The sequence below is a fragment of the Gallinula chloropus genome (assembly GCF_964237585.1).
Source record: "Gallinula chloropus genome assembly, chromosome: 6".
Taxonomy (NCBI): domain Eukaryota; kingdom Metazoa; phylum Chordata; class Aves; order Gruiformes; family Rallidae; genus Gallinula; species Gallinula chloropus.
Window position 1 is genome coordinate 26857660 of NC_140091.1, and position 19615 is coordinate 26877274.

At 55.7% G+C, this 19615-nt stretch overlaps 2 protein-coding genes across 5 annotated transcripts in view; both read left to right on the forward strand.

Annotated features, from left to right (window-relative positions):
• The window catches only part of NOS1AP (nitric oxide synthase 1 adaptor protein), a 43042-nt gene extending 39165 nt beyond the window's left edge, over nucleotides 1–3877 (forward strand). For 2 of the 3 annotated variants that reach the window (XM_084266200.1, XM_084266201.1), the window contains exons 11-12: nucleotides 1586–1853; nucleotides 2013–2560. In XM_084266200.1, coding sequence (XP_084122326.1) covers nucleotides 1586–1853; nucleotides 2013–2502 — 758 coding nt within the window. In that variant the 3' untranslated portion in view covers nucleotides 2503–2560. Of the gene's footprint in view, nucleotides 1–1585; nucleotides 1854–2012; nucleotides 2561–3256 lie in introns of those variants that run through there. The other variant, XM_084266202.1, reaches the window with a different exon arrangement.
• Nucleotides 3878–4336: 459 nt separating this feature from the next.
• UHMK1 (U2AF homology motif kinase 1) lies at nucleotides 4337–19453 on the forward strand. Of its 2 annotated transcripts, XM_084266236.1 has the most exons (9): nucleotides 4337–4677; nucleotides 5764–6056; nucleotides 8955–9146; nucleotides 9938–10032; nucleotides 10941–11017; nucleotides 14042–14140; nucleotides 15079–15167; nucleotides 15668–15773; nucleotides 18409–19453. In XM_084266236.1, exons 1-9 carry the CDS (start codon nucleotides 4392–4394, stop codon nucleotides 18561–18563), a joined length of 1392 nt encoding a protein of 463 aa, XP_084122362.1. In that variant the 5' UTR covers nucleotides 4337–4391; the 3' UTR covers nucleotides 18564–19453. The 2 variants fall into 2 exon arrangements, with proteins under 2 accessions (XP_084122362.1, XP_084122361.1); XM_084266235.1 differs by lacking the exon at nucleotides 18409–19453 and having other exon boundaries at nucleotides 15668–18279.
• The last annotated feature ends 162 nt before the right edge of the window (nucleotides 19454–19615 follow it).

The following is a 19615-nucleotide window of genomic DNA, read 5'->3' on the forward strand; positions in this document are numbered from 1 at the left end:
CTGGGGTGTGTCCGAGGAGCCAGCGGGGGAGCTTAGGATATCCGAGATGTCATCTGGCTCCACGGGCTCCGGGGTGCCGGTGAAGAGGCGGCCCGAGCGCTGCTGGGTGGCTCCTGTGGTGCATAAGAAGAAGCTGTAGGGCGAGAACCAGGGCCGGTAGACGGTGCGGGCAGGGAGCTGGCTGTCCGGCAGGTCTGTGGGGCTGCAGGCTGCAGAGGAAAGGGTCTGCAGTGAGTTGGGGGTCCTGGTATGAGCCTGCCCCCCCGCCCCAGGGTTGGTAGCGGTGCCGGGGCCCTTCCTCTCCATCTCCATGGGATGCAGAGGTGGCTGGCTCTGTCCCAGCGTGGAGGGTACTGCCCTTCTCACCACAGGATACGGGGCACAGGATGCTGGCGGGCACCAAGGTACCGGCACAGCACAAGACTCACCTGTCAGCACGATGGAGCCATCCCACGGAGAGCTGTACTGGCACGGGGGCAGCAATGGAGCTGAGCTGGTGCTCCTGGGGGAAGCACCCGCAGCTTGGAGGATTTCTGCTGGGAAGACACATGGGAGAAATCGGCATAGCTGGGAGGTGGGGTGTGACCCAGGTCCCCAGGAAACACCCGCTGCCATGGGTGTTCCCAGTCCCCTTTCCCCCACAAGAAGGTGCACCCCGCTAACCCCAGCCCGTCTGCCCGCACCTCGTTGCTGTGCCATAGGCGGCTGAGCAGTGCCATGGCTGTGCCCTGGGGGTGCAAGGGGCTGCCTGCACCCCCTGCCTGGCCGCAGTTGGTGGGTGCCAGGCTCCCTGGGCAGGCTGGCGGGGCCTGGGGGGTGCGGGGCCTTCCAGCTGGTTGTCCTGGTGCCACGGGGTATGGCCCTCATGGGATCGGAAGGATAAAGCTCTCTGTCACCCTCGTGCAGCCGGGGTTTGGCTCTGGCACATCTATCCTAGCAGTGGCTGATGTCATAAAGCGCTGATGTCACGCGTGTGTATGGAGCACAACAGGCCGCTGGCATCTCTGGGGAGCTTGGCAACAGCCAGCCTAGGTGGGCTGGGCAGTGTGGGGTCCAGGCTCTGGGTACCCCCAGAGAACCCCTGCTGCTTCATGGCACCTGGCTGGTGGGGCCCCTGCCAGAGTCCCACCTTTGCAGGCAGCATGGTGGGTCTGGGCAGGGGCTTGGCAATGCACCTCACCCGGCAGCGTGGAAGGGACAAGTCCACTGTCCCCTTGCCATTCCCTTGGTAAATCCTCTCTCTGTCTCTCTTTCTTTCCACAACCTGCTTCCCAAGTCGCTCGGTGTCAGGTAAGAGACGCTCTCTGTGTGTTGGCAGTGTCAATGTGGAGCCCTGAGCTCACTGCTGCCCCATCTCTCCCCACGCTGTCCCCACTGCATGCACTGCCCTGCACAGCCATGGTCTGGCCTGGCTGCCCACAGCCTCTGCAGGGCTGCAGGAGCAGCATCCCTGTCCCTCAGATTGTGTCGTCCCCCCATGTTGTCAGGTTAGGAGCTGGTAAGCAGCTCTGGGATGTACTGTCTCTGCCAGGGTCCCCCCGCCAGCCCTGCTTATGCCCCCTTTCTGTTCCCTTTCCCCCTCCAGTGGACCAGAGCATGTTTGAGAATGCCAGCGTCAGCACGGCACCCACCCCGCGGCCACAGCACGTCCCCGCCATGGCAGGTACCCCACAGCAGCCCTCCCGCCCCGCTGGCAGCCAGCACCTCCGCAACCTGGGTAAGGCTGTGGGGGCCAAGGTGAACGACCTCCTGCGCCGCAAGGAGCCAGCCAGCCTCCCCAGCGTGGGAGTGATGGAGGTGAACGCCAGCGCTGGGGCCGTGCTGGGGACAGGACAGCTGGGCAGTGAGGAGGGGTGAGTGTGCCCGGGGCATGCTGCCTGCAGTGGGGGTGTTGGGATGGGATGGGATGGGATGGGATGGGATGGGATGGGATGGGATGGGATGGGATGGGATGGGATGGGATGGGGGGTCCCGGTGTGGAGCGGCATGTCATTACTCCACTGTGTTTGCAGGGCTGTGGGGCTGGATGCTTTCCCTCGGCTGGATCCCCCACCCCCTGTCACCAAGAAGCGGACGCCACGTGCCCTGAAGACCCCGCAGGACATGCTCATCGCGCCACAGCCAGCGGGGACCAGCCAGAGGAGCAGCACAGAGGAGCCCCCAGAACTGCCTGCTGCCCCCCCTGATCCAGAAGAGTGGCTGGGGATGAGGGACGCATCCCCTCCAGAGTGTCCTGAGGTGCACAGCATGACCAGCACCCCAGAGCCAAGTGGGGACCAGCCTACCACTGCTCTCCCCGTGCCTGATCTCATCCATAAGGGCAGCCTGGAGAGCCAGCGGTGGGTAGGCGAGAGGGCCACCGAGACCTCACCCCACATGGAGAAGCCCTCCCGGAGACCAGGGTTAGAGCATGACCCTCCAGGGAGCACGGAGCAGCCAGAGCCATGTGCCCCTGGCCGGGAGGTGGAAGGGCCCCATCCTGACCTGCTGTCCTTTGAGTAACAGCAGTAGAGCCATGATGGGTGCACTGTGGGGGGCTGGCTCTCCCAGATACATCTCTCACTGCCACTTGCTACTCTTGGGGTTATTATTTTGGAGAGGTGGGGGGGCAGGGTGATAGGAGCCATTGCTGCACCAGGGTGGGGTGTGGGAAGCCATGGCACCCCATTTCTCCCCAAATTCCAGGGGGAGGCACAGCCTGTCCTGCCACAGCTTCTGTAGCCCCATCACAGGCCTGTTCACCCATCCTTGCAAAGCTCTTGTCCTGCCAAGGTGCCACCATCCTGTCTGCAGCCATGGGCTGCAGTGAGCTGGTGACCAGGGGTGGGCTTGCTCAGCACAGGTGCATGAATACCAGCCTACCCCCAAGCCTGTCAGCTGTGCTGGGCCTGGTGTCCCAGCAGTGTCCCCAGCTGGCTGCCCAAGCCCAGAGCACGGCCCCGCTCATGCCATCATGAGATACCCTTTCCAGAGTGTCCTCAGGCTCACCCAGCCCTAGCGCCCGTGCCAGGGAGCCGGGGTGGCATCCTGGTCTCGCCCCAGGCACCCCTTCCACATGGCCCAGTGCCACCGCTCTCCTTTCTTTCCTGGGATGGTGGCAACTTCGGAGAAGCCCTGTGGTCCTTTGATACTGCTGTATGATGTTCCCTGTGAATTACAGGAGAGGTTAGCCAGCCTGACCGCCCTGGGGCTGGGGCAAGGAAGCACCTGGAAGGCGGCCCTTTGCTTAGGGCTGTTCTGTGTGTCCTCTCTGCAGAGGCAGCTTTGAGAGGAAACGCTCCAAAGCTCAGTTTGGGGCTGGAGGGGGCTAGGGGCTCATGGCTGGGGCACTGCTGCTCACAGCTCCTCCCGGGCCGCCCGGCACAGCGGGCTGAAGACGCGTCTTCCACCCGTCGCTGTGCTGCTGAGGGAAGGAGGCCGCAGCCGGAGGGAGGGCTTTGCCCAGGTAGCACCCACCGCGTCCCCTCGCCAGTCGGCCTGCTGGGGCGGGGCTGGGGCCGGCCCGGCCAGAGCGGGGACAGCTCCGGGACCGGGCAGAGCCCGCGGCCCGCTGGCAGCCGGTACCGCGCCCTGCCCGCTGGCAGCCGGTGCCGCGCCGTACCGCGCCCTGCCCGCTGTGCAGCCGGGGCCGAGCCGTACCGCGCCCTGCCCGCTGGCAGCCGGTGCCGAGCCGGTACCGCGCCCTGCCCGCTGGCAGCCGGTGCCGCCCGCGGACGGGGCTCTGTGCGGGTGCGGACTCGGGTCTGGCGCGGGGCGAGCCGCCAGCACCCCGCAGTGCCGGGGGCCGCAGGGAGCCCGGCTGCCGCTCCCGGGCCTCTATTTATGTTGGCGTTCGGGGCAGAAGGTGCCGGTTGCACAATAAATTTTTTTACCCACTGACGTGTGGCAGCTCCTCTGTGGGGGGGCGGGAGGGGAGCGCCGGCACCAGCCCCCGAGGGGCCTGGATGAGGCGGGGGAGCGGCTGGGTGCTGCAGAGCAGCGGCCGCGGGGCTGAGCCCCGCGCAGGGCACCCCCAGCCCCGGGGCCGGGCTCGGTGCCACGGGGATACCGGGGATGTCACAAGAGGAAGAGCGACCGTCCGGGCTGAGGGGGCGGGAGCCCCTGGCGGCGCCTGAGCTGAGGGGGTGGGTCCCGGTCAGTGCCCGGGCTGGGCTGGGTCTGGGGGCTGCCGAGAGGGGCCGGCGGCCCGCGGCCGGTACCGCCCCGCGGGAGGGAGGGGGGGAGGAAGGGGGGAGGAGCCAGCGGGCGGTACTGCCGCCGCCCCGCCCCGTTTCCGGTGTCATGGCGACCGGAGCGCGGCGGCGGCAGGGGTCGGTGTCGGCGCGGTTGCCGCGGCGGCGGCGAGGCGGCAGCAGCGGCGGCGGGGGGGCGATGTGAGGCGGGGCGGCGCCATGTCGGGGTGCGTGTGGGGCGCGGCGCCTCTGCTGGAGGCGCTGGGCCGGCTGTGGGAGGTGCAGGCGCCGCTGGGCAGCGGCTCCTCGGCCTCCGTCTACCGGGTGCGCTGCTGCGGGGACCCGCGGGCCCCCCCCGGCGCCGTCAAGGAGTTCGTGCCGCCCCCGCCGCGGCCCGGCCCGGCGCGCCGCCCTGGCGCCCGCCCGCCCGCCGCCGACTGCGCCGAGTACGGCTTCCGCAAGGAGCGCGCCGCGCTCGAGACCCTCCGCGGGCACCGCAACATCGGTAACGGCACCCCGGGACCCGCGCCCAACCCGCCCTGCGGCCCCGGCACCCCCGCGGCCCTCCTCTGCTCCCCGAACCCCCGCTCGCGGCACCCGCACCCCCCGCCCCCCTCCCGCTCTGGTCGGGGAACACACACCCCCCCTCCCCAGCCGGGCAGGGGTGTCCCAGCACCGGTGGGATATGGGGTCCCGGTGGAGTCCCTCGTCCCCAGCTGGACCCCCGAGGGGGGTAGACCAGCGCGCCCTGTGGGTCGGCCCCGCGGGGTGGGCAGGTCCGAGGGCCCCGCAGACCCCTCCCTGGACACCCCAAGGCGGCATCCCTGTGGCCGGTGCTCCTTGGTACCCCTCGGGGCCGGCAGGACTGGGTCCCCCACCTCTTTCCCGGGACTTGGGCCCGCATGTCACCTCCCCAGGTGAGCCGGAGCGGGCAGGAGATGGGCGGGGGGGGGCACCCCTAGATTCTCTGTCATGTGGTGCTGCCCCAGCACCCCAGCCAGAGCCGTGCTGCCTGCCTGGCCCTGGCCCTGTCAGGACCCCTGGGCTGCCTGCAGGGGTGGGAATGGGCCTGGGAAGGGAGGAAGCCTGTGCCTCGGAGGTGGCTGCTGGAACCCCCCAGGTTTACCCACTGCTCTTGGGGTTTTTTGGCAGCGTGAGGTGCTTTCTAATGCCGTAACGTACGTAGACACCCAGACAGAGCTCGGGCTCCCACTGTCCTACGTTTGCCATGGGAAGAGACTGCCATATCCCAGAAAGAGTGGTGCTACTTCCGTACTACCCACTGGGACCAACTTACCTATTGTCCTGGAGATTGTCCAGAGCGGGAGTGCCCAGCCCTGTCACTGTAGCAGAGCCTGGCAGGGTGTTGTGAGGCTGTCCCATCCCTGACAACCATCAGGGTGACATGGCTGCTCCTCCCTTGCCGTTTCCCTCGGAAGTTTGGTTCTCCCTCTCTCCAAACATCACGCTTTGTACAGCATGAGCTGCCTCCTGCAGCTTTTGTGGTCTTGTAGGCAGCAGTGGAGAGCGGTGGAGCATGGTGACCGTGTAACTGCTCCTTACCAATGCCTGTTACCGTGTCTCACCGTAGTGACGCTGTACGGCGTGTTCACCAACCACTACTCTGCCAATGGCCCGTCTCGCTGTCTTCTGCTGGAGCTGCTGGACATCAGCGTGTCCGAGCTGCTGCTGCACTCCAGCAACCAGGGCTGCTCCATGTGGATGATCCAGCACTGCGCCCGAGACGTTCTCGAAGCCCTGGCTTTCCTGCACCACAAAGGCTACGTGCACGCAGACCTCAAGCCGCGCAACATCCTGTGGAGCGCAGAGGACGAGTGCTTTAAGCTCATTGACTTTGGACTTAGCTTCAAAGAGGGAAATCAGGTTTGGAACCTGCTGCTCTCAAAGCAGTTGCCTCTGGGTTGAGTTGCGTGGGTCTCTTGATGCTTTTGGTTCCTGAGTGTAGGAGCCAGTGTGACCTGATCAGAGTAGCAGCTGACCTGGTGCTCAGAGTTTCCTTGGAAAGGCTAAAATGTTGTCTGGCCCCAGAAACAGAAGCTTGTGTTCCCATTCCTCTTGCATGTCTCTGGTTTTTGTTGAGGTCTTGGCCTCTGTGCTACACATGACCACAAATTCCACGGTTAATGATGTGCTGAAATAAGTGGTGCTTCAGCTTCCTGGGAATTTTTGTAGTTTTCATGTGGTCAGACGAGTGGGAACACCCAGATGGGCGATGGGTTGAGTTTCCTTTTGTCATCCCTTATTGCATGTTGTAGTAACCCCAGGCTTCACCATCAGCCTCCTCAGCCAATTGCATTCTCTCTGGTACTTGTGCATCTTTCGTCTTATCTTCAGGAAGTCTGGATGCTTCATTCCCATGTCACTGTGGTGACAAAAGCCTGTACACTGGTTGTGGGTAGGCAGTGCCTGTTCCTTCCTGACACAGCTCTTCAGCCTGTTCTTACTCTGCTCCTCCCATTTGCTGAGCTGTGACTTCCTCCTTGCACTGTCACTTTTTCTGGTGATACTGGGTTTTGTAAATTTATCCTTGACCTTCTTGTTCCCTACCACGCCTCTGATGCAAGTGGAGAGCCTCAGGAGGTTCTGCTGTTGGCCTGATAGAGCTTGCTGTTACCTGGGATCTCAGAAAGGGCCCATGAGGACTGTCAGTCAAGCTTTTTCATCAGGTGGCCTCTTAGCAAATTTGCCTTTGATCACTGGGTGACGGTTGAAAAGCAAACACAAAGTTCTTCTGTGCAGGGATTGTCCTGATTCGTCTCTACTCCAGGTACTCGACTCATTCAGAGGGTTTTAATTTGTAGAGTTCCTATCCTGGTTTACCTGGCACCGGTGGTACAGCCCGCTGATCCATGAGTACTGGAGGATTGTGTGGGTGACCTGTCTCTGAATTCTTTGGTACAGGCACTGGCTTTACTGTTTGTAGTACTTAACTCCTCCGTGGTGTTCTTTGGTTCTCCCACGTTCTTGGCTGAGCGCTGGTTTGTGCTGGTAATGCGTTGCTGCCTATCAGCAAAACACATTCTCCCTGTGTCTAATGCAGATATTGTCAAGTTTTTTTCATTCAGGCCCTTGTTCTGCTGTTTGCTCTGCGAGCTGCCTCGCAGCAGCTGATCAGGTGGTCTGTTTGCCTCTGTGGTTCCTTCCACTCTGCTTTCTTCATGCTGATTTTCCTTTGCCGTTCTGAGATACGCTGCCTACATGGGTGAACCTTCTGACCCTGTTTGAACATGCGCCTGCTATCAGCTTCCCCTCACTACCCCTGCCTTGGGCAGCAGCACACGGGGATGATTTCCTTATCTGAGTCAAGACCATACTAGTTTTGTTTGTGACAGCTCTGCCAAGCTTATCCTTGCATAACTTTTCCTGCCGTTACTCTTTAACAGAGAATAGCTGTACATAGAGCAAGGTCTCAACCACCTACATCTCTCAGAATGCTTTAGATCGTAGGAGTGAAATTCCATCTCACTCTTTGGTGTTGGCATTGACCATGGTGTTTTCTCTATTCTCTCTCTAAATGTTGTTTGGCGGGGCTGCTAAGTTGCTGCTTTAGCCATGCTAGAGGTTCTGCTCTTTGCTGATAGGAGGGGGAATTACTGATGAGCAATTTGTGTATCTTTTTTTTTTGGTTGGTTGTTTTAAAGTTCATAAGCCACCATTGAGCTCTGTTACCTGAAAATGTCCTCTGTAAACTTTATTTTCAGAGAGGCTGGTAATTTTGGCTTGAAAGCTTCCTCTCTGGCAGTGTTCAAGACCAGGTTGGATGGGGCTTTGGGCAGCCTGGGCTAGTGGAGGGTGTCCCTGCTCATGACAGAGGGTTGGGACTAGATGATCTTTGAGGTCCCTTCCAACCCAAGCCAGTCTGGGATTCTATGGATATATTGCCCTAGTAAGAATCCCCAGTTCCATGCCTCCTCCAGGAAGTAGGCTTGTATATTCCTCTGTCATTCCTTGAGTCATCAGTGTGTCCAAAGTGAGCCCTCCCCAGTTAAAAAGATGCACTTTGGGTGCACTTTTGATGTTTGCAAGCCTTGGCTAGGCACAGCCACAGCTGACCGATGGCGTACTGAGGCTGGAGTGGAGACCTTCAGAGCAGCCCCTCCAGCCAGCCCCTGTGTGACACTCTAATTCCCTGTTGCCTTTTATGCAGGCAGTGTGTGGGCGTTTCACTTTACTCCTCCAGCCGTGGCAGCTGGGCAGGTATTGATTGCTGCAGCTTTCTGGCTGCCAGAGTGAGGAGGAGGAGGTGCGTGGGAAGCGCCTTTGATAATTTCCTTGTCTGAACGTTAGGTGCTTCGTTCCTTTCACAGTTCCTTCCAGAGAACATCAGCACTTGAATGACAGCAGCTGTTAGTGATCCTTGCTGTTCAGACCGGGCTGTTTGTGCTCTTGTGCAGCCAGTGTGGGGAGCATATTGTGGGTGTTTGACCCTTAGCCTGAAAATTCACCTGTCTTCTGTGCTTATGAGAGGTCAGTGAGCCAGTCTGCAGTGGCATCCAGTCTCTTCCTCCCAGCAGCGATGTGTTTCGGGGAGATCAGATGTTAGTGGGATGCTGGGAGATGTTTTCTTGAGCAGACAGTCTTGTTTTTCTCATCCTAACACAGCTGTCTGTACAGCGCTTTCTGTCAGTTGAGCGACAGTGTTTTGGTGACCCTGAAAACAGGTGCTTTGACCCTGAAGGATGCCTGCAAACTGATTTAAGGGTAGAGTGGAGAACCTAAAGCTGGAAAATTAACTTTTTCTGTGTGTTTGGTCTGCCATAGGATGTGAAATATATTCAAACAGACGGGTATCGGGCTCCAGAGGCAGAACTGCAGAACTGCCTGGCGCAGGCAGGGCTCCAGAGTGAGACGGAGTGTACCTCTGCTGTGGATCTGTGGAGTCTGGGAATTGTTTTACTGGAAATGTTCTCAGGAATGAAACTGAAACATACAGTCCAATCTCAGGAATGGAAGGTGAGTGAGAGCTGCTGCTGCTGCAGACCCTCTTGCCTGCATCAAACAACTCCTCCTGCTTCTTGTTCCTAACTTGGATTTGTGAGGTAGCACCTGGCGACTGGAGAGTGTTTCCAGGATGTTTCTCTAATCCTATTGCCATGAGAATTAAAGTTCCAGAGCCTTAAAGACTCCCCTCCCCTGTTGGACTGGCGTGCCTAAATGCTGCCTGTGTTCAGGTCACTGAAAGCCAGGCTTCTTGGGAGCCGGGGTCCTGCCAGGCTTCGGGAGGCGTGTTTGTGCTGGCTGTAGTGTGGCACAGAATGAACATCCGAGTGGATGGCTCAGAGATGCCAGCTAGTTCAATGGCACAGTGACAGAGGAATTACTTCCTGGTTTTAGTCTAACATTAGCTCTAATTTGGGGATCTTCTACCTGCTGAGAAAACAAGGGGAGGGCACTGTGTTGAGTGCCTGACTGTCCTCTGTTCTGTACAGAGAATTTAGATTTGCATTCCCCTTGCCAGCAAGGGTATCCTTTCAGCATCATACAGCCACGGAGCAGCAAATTTGCCTCTCTGTGGGAGTTTCCTTCCCCCTTTTGCACAGACAAATGGGTAAAACTGCACTTGGTGTGGGCCTGCTGGTTAAGGTGATGGGCTTGAGCCTTGAGGATCTCTGACAAAGCACCGCAGAAACAGCGCCCTCTGTATCCAATCCAGATATGATGGGGTATTGCAAGCTTTGCACTGTTCTGGTTTGGGGTTTTGGGGTTTTTTCCCCTCCCCAAGCAGTGTTTCTGTTTCTTTCCAGACAAACAGTTCTGCCATCATTGATCGCATATTTGCCAGTGAAGGGGTGGTTAATTCAGCCATTCCAGCGTATCACCTCAGAGACCTTATCAAAAGGTATTGTATTTACTAACTGTTGCTTAAAGAGGTTCTCTGTAGAGTCTCCCACCTTGCTCTTGGTATCATAAAGCCCACACCTAATGCTTTTTCTTAATTTTTACATCTCCCTGCCACAGTGCTAGTATAGCAAGTGCAAGCATTAGCAGAGATGTTTCAGCTCCCGTGATTTTTGGCACAGTGTGGAGCAAGCACGTAAAGAATATCAGTCATGATGTTAATGGTTTGATGTTTTGGTACTTTGTGCTTCTTGCCAATGAGGTTTTATTTGGAGAAAGCTGGAGACTTTGCTGCTCCAGGGGAGCATTGTCAGAAACAAGGCAGGGGGGCAGACAGTGCTGTTCCTTCACTGTTGTCAAAATTCACATGCACTCATGTGGCTCTCTACTGAGAGGTCTGACAAGGGGATTGTTTTTGCTGTCCTATGAACCTGCTGTGAGGCTGCAGAGGGAATGAGAACACAGCTTGGCAGAAATAGCACCAGGAGCCACGGGTAAAGCTAAGTAGGGGATGTTCTCAGGCAAGCCCTGGGCTGTTAGTAGCTCAGAGTCCCATTTGTGGAAAGATGTGGGAGCTCGTCGTCGTGTGATCGCTTTCCTGAGGCTGCATGTGTGCTGAGATGTGGCCAAGCGGACTGGGCAGGTGGAGCTGGAACGTGCTGTGTTCCCTGGAAACTCAGAAGTGAGCAACTTCCATCCTTTGGTGCTGAGGGAAAGCCTATGGTACCAAAATACTTTCAAGGGATGCTCTGGTGTGGTTCAGCTGTGCGCTGGGAGGGGTGCTTCTTGCTGTTTGTATCATAAGCGCCCCAGGGAGAGGGAGCTCCTCAGTACTGGCTTCCAGCCTGAGTTGAATTTGTCAGTGCAGGAATGTCATGTGCAAGAGCATAAGGGTGTCTTCTCTTCCAGCATGCTTCATTGTGACCAAGGAAAGCGAGCCTCTGCTGAGAAGGCTTTATGCAGCCCGTTCTTCAGCATTCCCTTTGGTAAGCTGTGCGTGTCGCCCCGCTCGCGTACACGTCACCCCACGCTCCCGTGCACGTCACCCCACGCTCGCAGCACACACTGGAAGCAGCAGAGTGTAGTTGAATTGTGCTGTTTCTGGTTGTGCCCTCGTTGCTGCTCCTCTGCTCTGTGCAGTGCTCACTGTCCCTCTGTGGTACCACCACGGGCAGGTCAGGGGCCTGTGCTCTCCGGGCTGCGCTGCCCCTCCGGGCTGTTGCTTTTCCCTGGCTGGACTCCCATTAAATTCTGCCCAGATCAATCTAACCAAGAGTGTACTGCAGCAGCAGCATTCACCTGAGGGGACAGAAATAACCAAGGTGTTACCTAGTACTGTGACCAATTGATAACGTGCTGGTGAAGTGATTGCTTATGCTGAGTGGACAGCTTTCCCAGTTCAGAAGCTGGGGATGTGAGCAGCTGGGGCAGTGGCTGGTGGTAGCGTCTGCTGCTGGCTCTTCTGCTCAAGTTGGATGTTCCCAGTGTGTCCTTGTGGTGTGAGGCTATGTTTTGAAGTGACTGGCTGGCCTCTTGTGCCTGTGTGGCAGGTTAGGGACAGACCTCACTGCTGCTCTCTCTTCAGTGTAATAAAATAGTGGTGTTTCCCCAGGACTCCCCACCATGTGGGTGACAGGTGTGACTGATGGGCCCTGTTTAGGCTTATATCCCTCCCTATTCTCTGTTCCAAAAGCAACATGGTAGCATTTTTTAGAGCTTGGCTGATTTCAGTAAGGCCAGTAGAGAGCTCTGCATCCAGCTTTCCTGCAGCATAAATTAATGCCTCAGGCCTCCAGCTTCTGGCTGGGCTGTCATTTTCTCTGGAATCTTCGCCCTGCTCTTCTTGGTGTACCTTTCCATGAAAGTGAAGTATTGCCTCTTGAGGTCATGTCAAGATACTGCCATTCCTGTGTATTAGGCAAGGGTAACAAACTTGGGCCTGTCTCAGAACCCAGGGCTGCTGTAATCAATGCCAGGTTCCATGGTAGAGCCTTGGAGCCAGTATTGCTTTAGGGCAGAGAGAAAAGTGTATTGGCAGTGCTTTCTGGGCTAGTTTTAAACCCCCAGACCTCTGACTGTACCTAGGAAGGTGCTTCTGTGGTTAGTGCTGCAACTTTACACAACAGCTTCCATTTTTCTGAGCTCTCTCTGCTGGTACTCTTCTTTGCCAAACCTGTATGTATGCTTGCCTGCACAAAGAAACATTCACTGTTCCTTTCCTAGGCAGTCAGAAAATGATGTGTCATTGCTTTTCACTTGGACACATGTTTTCTGTTTAGAGGAAAGGCAGCTGAGAATGACAAGGAAAGCCATTTACAGCCAAGCCTTGACTTTCCAGTTCATCAGCTTCTTTCCTGATCTGCTTGTGAGCTCTGTGCTGTCAGCGTGGTTGGTGTTGCCTGGCACGTTGAAGAGAAGCAGAGAGGCTGGGCAGAAAATACCTCCTAGGACAGAAAGTTATGGCAAGAAGTGCATTTGTCACTGGAAGACAGGACTCTGAGTCTTGGGGATGAAAAAAAGACACGTGAGATGAAGGACAGGCTTACTTGTTGCCAACAGTCTTGTGGAAGAAGGGTCCCAGAGGTTCACTTGGAGCTGGAATGTGCCTGGTTATCTGAACGCAGCACCTTTCTTCCAAGGGCTGTCCCTGAGCGCTCTCTGGGCATCACCTACACTGACAAGGCCTTTCAGACTCTAAAGCTTTTCATAAGAGCTCTTCCTGTCAGGCGGGGGAAGATTTCCAGTGCGTGTGCTTGTCTGTCATCTCCTCTTGCATTATGAACTCATGTGCTGCCCGTGCCTGGGAGAGACGTCAGCTCCCTCTTGACGTGTTGTGTGCTTAGCTTGGGAGAGGGCTTCCAAGGAAATAATAGCCTGCTATCTTTGCAAACATAGTCAGAAGGCTTGGGCTGGAGGACTGGAGCCACTTCTTCCTTTTTCCTCTCTCTCTGTCAAGTGGGAGAACTGAGGTGCTGCTGTTGCGTTCGGCTACTGTAGCTGCCAATGTAAATAGAAACACTGATGCTATCCAAGTACTGCCAGTTGGGCTCCCAGACCTTAAATTCATGACTGGCCTGCTCAGTCCCTTTCAGGAACATGAAATGAAGCTTTTTGTCCTTGGAAAAGTGACACACTCCCTATTGCTTTGAGTTTCTGGAGGACTGGGTGTCCTCTCTGACTCCACTCTCTTACCTTGACCTTGGTCTGTCCACCTTGGCTCTTTCCTCCTTCTGTGCTGCTCTGCTCCAGGCCACCCTGGAGCTGCTAGTTGTGTTTTCCAGAGCCAAGCAGCCCGTGGCAGCGAGCTTTATTTCTCCTCCTGTGAAGTCATTAACGGGATCACTGTTTGCCCACCTTGTGGCCATGCCTTATTCTATAGCACTGCACTGCTGAAGTAAATAAGTAGTTCTCCCTGTTTCTGTTGTGTGATGGTCTTCAGAACTGCGTTTCACAGTTGGATTTTGAAGGGAGGAAGGTTGCACTGTGTTTAGGGAAGAACTGAATGATATCCTAGAGGGAGCTGAGGCTTGTGCCTTTGTATAGCTTAAGAGTTGGAGCTTCAGAGGCTGGCTGGCTGTTTCCAGCTTGTCTGGTAGCAGTAACAGGAGAGGGAGGTCCCACAGTGGTTCTTCCATCTTCTCGCATCTCCATACGTATATGGGGCAGTTTGCTCAACTAGCATAGCTCTTGAGGACACATGGATTTCTGAATCTAAGTGGACATAACTCCAGTCTTTGCTTCTGCTAGCTTTGTAATTTTAAAAGCCGTTCCCTGTGCTGGCCTTGGTGTAATTGCAGAGTGTGGTGAACTGTCTGAGAGAGGCTCTGGGTGAGGATGGGTTAGAAATGGAGAGTACAAGCTATGAATGCAGGTGGTAGTGGAGAGAAGCCAAACTGCAGCGCAAAGAGCAGCAAGTGCTTGTGTCTGAGAATGCATGCTGAGTCAGCTGCCTGTTTGCTTGCTCCTTTGGACTTTGATTTCTTTTCTCTCATTCTGTGGGTCTCGAACAGCTCCCCATATTGAAGATTTGGTGATGCTCCCCACACCTGTCCTGAGACTGCTAAATGTTCTAAGCGATGCTTCTCTGCAGTGTGAAGAAGAATACGAAGGTTGGTGCAAGCCCTGCAATTCCCATGCAGCAGCATCCTCTGACACACTCTGGTTTGTCTTTGGGGATGTGGGAGCAAGCAGAAGAGTAAGTAATAGGCATGACAGCAAAGAGCTGCTCAGCTGAGATTTGGTACCAAGTGGGTCAACTGTACCAACAGAGAACAGACTAGAAGACTGAGACAGAAAGCAGAGCTTGTAGCAAGTTCTTGAAGGATCCCACACTTTATATTTCTATGTTTTTTTAAAAGAGGTTTATTTTTATTTTATTCTTTGGTTGAATGCCCACAGACCTCATAAGGTGTTTGTGGCTCTGAGCAGCTGGTGGGCATGCATGGGACTCTGGAGCCCAGTAGCAGAGATCCTCAAAAGTTTGCTAATGAACTTATCCAAGATCTGAGCAGAGAACTGAAGTATCTCATTCAAACTGGTAAACTGTAGCAAAAACTGTGGGTGGTAGGTAGCACACACTGGAATTTGCATTTCTGCTTGCTCTCAAGTCCACGTGAGTGGCAAAGGCTAGAGACCTCAGGGGATATGAATTTAAAAGGCTGGGCTTTCACACAAAGAAGGGTTTGTGGCAGCTGTTTGGTTGCCCTCCTCTAAGCACTGGGGAGGGGGGAAAGCAGCACTCCCGAATCCCAAATGTTTTAGCTACTGAGAGGCCAGGCTTTGTGTGAGGAAAAGCACTGGCCGTGTGCTCTGGGCCCTACTGTTGGGGATTCACTGCCTGCAGGTCTCTGTTCCTGAGCCTGGGTTCAGGCACATCATGTGGCCATTAAGCAGTGCCAGCTTCTGCCATGGCACCTCTCGATTGTTTAAATGGGGAGGAAGAGTCTTTCTGTTGATGGAATGCTCTGATGTGTTCAGCTGGCCTTCACTTGTTTCTTGGCTCATCCTAGTTTGCAAAGGAAAGACACCCAGCTCTTTTCTTCCTCAGATATCCTGGAAGACATAAGAGAGGAGTGTCAGAAATATGGACCGGTGGTTTCCCTGCTTATTCCAAAGGAGAATCCTGGTAAAGGCCAAGTAAGTGCACAGAGGGCAAAGGAGCTGAACTCCCGTGTACGCTCCATGCGCTCGCTGCGGGACTGCTGCTAAGCTCCTGGAAACCTCCTGGCTGGTGGCAGTGCTAAAAATAGCTGGTTATCTTGAAGGACAGCACAGGTTCCTGCCTAGTTACATAAGGCTGCCTGTCCTGGGAGGTCCCCAAACAGCTTTAGCAGGAGAGCTGGGGTATGGGAGGGAACAGGAGAAGCTGATGGGTGGGAGATGAGATGTCAAGGGTGTAGAGCATCATCATACTTTCTCCTACCTCACCAAATATGCTGCCCTTAGAAATGAGGAGCAAGAGTTGACATTCCAGTTCAGAGGTGTGGCTCCATCCTTTTTAGCTTCGCTGCCCCGGGCTCCACCAAGGATAGAAGGGGGGAAAAATAAGTTTGGGACCTGTTTTGTTGGTTGCTGGGATGGAAGGGGGTTGGCGGTGAGCTGCCCTTAAAGCCCTGTTTCTCCTCTCTCTTTTCCAGGTCTTTGTTGAATATGCAAATGCTGGTGATTCCAAAGCTGCCCAAAAAATGCTGACTGGAAAGATTTTTGATGGCAAGTTTGTTGTGGCTACGTTTTACCCACTGAGTGCCTATAAGAGAGGATATCTGTACCAAAACTTGCTGTAGGCAGTAGCAACAATCAGGAGAGTTGTCTTGTTCCTCTTCCTTACATGTTTTACAGTTGAATGTACAAAAGAGCTTCCTAGCCCTGCTTTTGAGTCATCTGTGAAGGAGCGATGCAAAGGACTTAAGTGGGCTTTGAAACCTTTCCTGCTGCTTTGTGATGTGCAGAGGAGGCCGGGATGGCTTTCAGCGTGTGCTTGTGTGTGTGTTGTGCTTGCTCGTTTACACTGGGTGTGTGGCTTTGCCCTGGCAGGTGCTCAGGTGGCAGGAGAGGTGACACTGGGGGCCTGGGAGGCCGAGCAGATCCTGGCAAGTGCTTTGAAGTGATTGGAAATGAGACCTATTCAGAGTCCTGGCTGTAGCATCTGCCTTTGCTCTGGAGAGAGGATTTCTTTGCTAAGCTTCCCTATACCGTGTGTGCTCTTCTGCAGTGGTGGCGAGCAGCAGGGGGGAAGCACCTCTTCCTTTTCTTGATATCTATGGTCAATGAAGAACCCGAAGCACCGTCCTGTCTAGGTTAGACCAGGAAGACTTTCCAGACTTCACACAGAGTAGAGAGAGGCAGTGAAATCAGATCTGCTGAGCCTGTGGTGTCACCCTCTCACCGCCTCGCCACCTGAGAGGAGCCACCCGCCTGAGCTGGCGCCGACGTGGTGCTGGGCTGTGGCACTGACGTGGTGCTGGGCTGCGTCAGGCAGAGGGACTGATGGAGGGTACGTGCGGTCAGAGCAGCGCCAGCCTCAGCCCCACACTGCCTGTGAGCACCTTGTAGCCTGAGGTGAGGTGGAAGCCCTGTGGTGCAGAGTCCTTTCTAGCACATGCCCTGCGCTGGCACCGGTGCTCGCTAGCTCTGATGCCACATCTTCTGTAGCAAGCGAGCATCTCGAGGTGATGCTTTTGGGAAGAAGTGCTGCAGCATGCAGTATTCTTTGTGTCCTGCCCTGAGTGTCTTCTAAGAAAGAACAAATATTTGTCTGTTGTAGGTCCCAGCTTGGCTTCTCCGTGCCGTGCGTTTTGGTTTTGCATTAACCTATTAGACTTGTAGATTAGAAGCACTGACACTTTTGGCCCTTCATAGGTTACACAAAGGGCCTGAGGCAATCTGAGATCTGGTTTGGGTAGGGCTTGGCCAGTCCTCACACTTGACTGTCCAAGAGAAGGTCTTTCATGGTGTCTCAGGGACCGTAGCCTGACAGCCGCATCCTTTTGTGGGGGGAAAAGCCTGTCTGAGCAGCATCACTGCTCCCACCAGAGCCTGCTCTCTGCTCGCTTCGTGGTGGCTGTTTCCCAGGGGTGTGAAAAGCCCTGCGACCAGCAGAGCCTCTGCCTTGCTCTTGGCAGCACAGCCCTATGTAGACTGGGACCGGCCATCCTGGCTTGCAGCCCTGGTCCCGGTTTTAGTGAGGAGGAGAGCCCCTGTGAATTCGTCTCTCCAGCTGCAGTACGTGCAGCCAGCTGCCTGTCTGTGAGCTCCCCTGGAATAATACCTGAGTTACCTTGCTGTTTACTCTCTGCATCCTGCCGATGCTGGACTTGCTGGAATCCTGCACTTGAAAGTTCCTCTTGATTTTTTGCCCTGAGTGCACGTGCACGGTGTCAGGACGTCCCATGCCTGTAGTGCTTCATGGGTCTGAGTTCCTTTCTGTGCTGGTGTAGAGTCCTGTCTACTGTGGCCCATCCCAGACTCCCCCAGAAAGGACCAATCTCTGACTTTTTGCCTTGATTTGAGGTGGTTGGTTTGCCAGGAACAAGGAAAAAAAAATGCCACAATGAATTTTAATGTATGATTTGCTGATCAGACTTTTTTGGGGAATGATGCTACTTTGGTGTATGTGGCTGTAAACCAGCTTTGCCTAGGTGGGGTGTGTGATTCATTGCTTTTAATTTAACTGCCCAGGCAGCGAAGCACCTTTAGTATCTGGAAGGAATCAGGTGATGGACTGGGTGAGGGTTTCTCCTATGTGATGAGCAGTGTTTAAAATACTCTTTTTAAGTATTGACAGGTGTGGTCTGAGCTCTTCAGCTCCCAGCTGTCACTGTCCCTGGTGGGCTGAGCGAAAGGTGGCCCAGAATTTCATGTACTGAATGCCATCATGTCAGCAGCATTAAGCTGGCTGCAAGACCGAGAGCCCCTGCCCTGCTGAGGGACACAGGGAGCTCCCCTGGGCGCAGGGCGTGAGGTCTGTCACCTACAGCAGTACTGGGGTAGGGAGCTGCTGGGGTGCAGGTGCAGAATTTAAGAGGGGTAAAGTTCCCTGATACATTTGTCTGGGACTGTGAGCTGCGCTGTCACCTTTCAAGCATATCACATTTCTCTGTCAGAATTGTGCTTTGGCTGTGCAGTGGTAGATAAAGAGCTGTGCCAGGATGAATCTTTTGGGAGGAGCTACAACCTGTTCCTGCAGCATGGTAGAGCTGTTCCACCAGAGCCTGGCTGGGGTTTTGTTCAGCTGCTTTAACGGGAGCTAAATAAATCTTCAAGATGCAAACTCCTACCACTGGGTTTTCTCTCCAGATGCTCATTGACCAGGCGTGGGCACCGAGCTGGGCAAAAGCCCCAAAGCTGCTTTTTAAACTCTTTTCCTTTCTGTCAAAAGTCGAAGATGCTGATCTCTGTCCTGTCACTGGATCCAGCCCCTGGCTTCCCTCCGCAGGCTGTGGGGTACAGGGACATTTAGAAACTCCTCAGAGCAGAAGTGTTTTGTTGTTATCCCTCACCCTCTGCTTCCAGAGCCTTTTCCTACTAAGCTGAAGCCCGCTCTGGTGTCTCAGCAGCTGTTGGTGGCTTGGCATAGATTTCAGCCCTGCTCAAACCCGCCAGTTTCTTTAACTCTAGATTGTTACCTGAAGCATGTGCAGTGATGTGATGTGAGGCATCTGTCATGGTGTGTGCCTGGGTGGGCCTGGCTGTCCTCATCTCTGGGTTACAGCCTACTGCTGATGCAGCTCCCTCCAGACAGCCCTTGGTATAGCACCGACCTGCGTGGATTGAGCTAGGTGACAGCCAGACATGAAACCCACAGGCTGCATTGGAGGGGAAGGTCGGCTCGGGTGAGGAAAGGGGTGAAAGATGGAGCCTCTGGAGACAGGGAAGGCTGGCTCTGCTCCGGTGGGATGCCAGGGCAGGCACCTGGCCCTCCTCCCTGGGAGAAGGCGGTCAGGGGAGGCTGTGTCCCCTTGAAATGTGTGTGTGAATGGGAAGCACATCAGTGCTCAGCTGTTCCTCGGTGTTGCTTGGGTGTGGTAGCTGATGGGACTCAGAATGTTGCTGCACATGGAATGGAGGGGGGGGGGTTCTTCCTCTGCCCCTCATGTTTGTGGGGCAGTGAGAAGATTCTTTGCACTTCCACCTATTTATGACGTGCAGGGAGGGTAACTGGTTTTTAAGTCACTGTCTGAAGCACAGGTCAGCTCCCATCTTAGTTCTACTCCAGATGTTACTCTCACTGGTCTCCAGCCTCCCAACGACGCAGCCTGAGGACTGCATTGCACCGGGTCGTCCTTCCAGAGCCTTCCACCCTCCTCTTCCTGCCGTGCTCCCCTCGGGTCGGGTTAGCTGTCAGCCGCTGTGTCCCGCCGCGCACCCTGTCCCAGCAGCTGTGTGCTTGGTCCAGGTGATTAATAAACGACGCTTCAGTACAAGGCGCTGCCTCAGCTGCCTCTTCTTGCGGGGCCGCCAGTGACGGGCCGCCCTGCCTCAGGCGCCCGGGGGAGGTTGGGGGCGGGGGGGGGGGGGGGGGGGGGGAATGACCGTAAATCCCGCTGGGAACACCGGGCTGCCCGGGGCCACGTCACCTCCCCCGT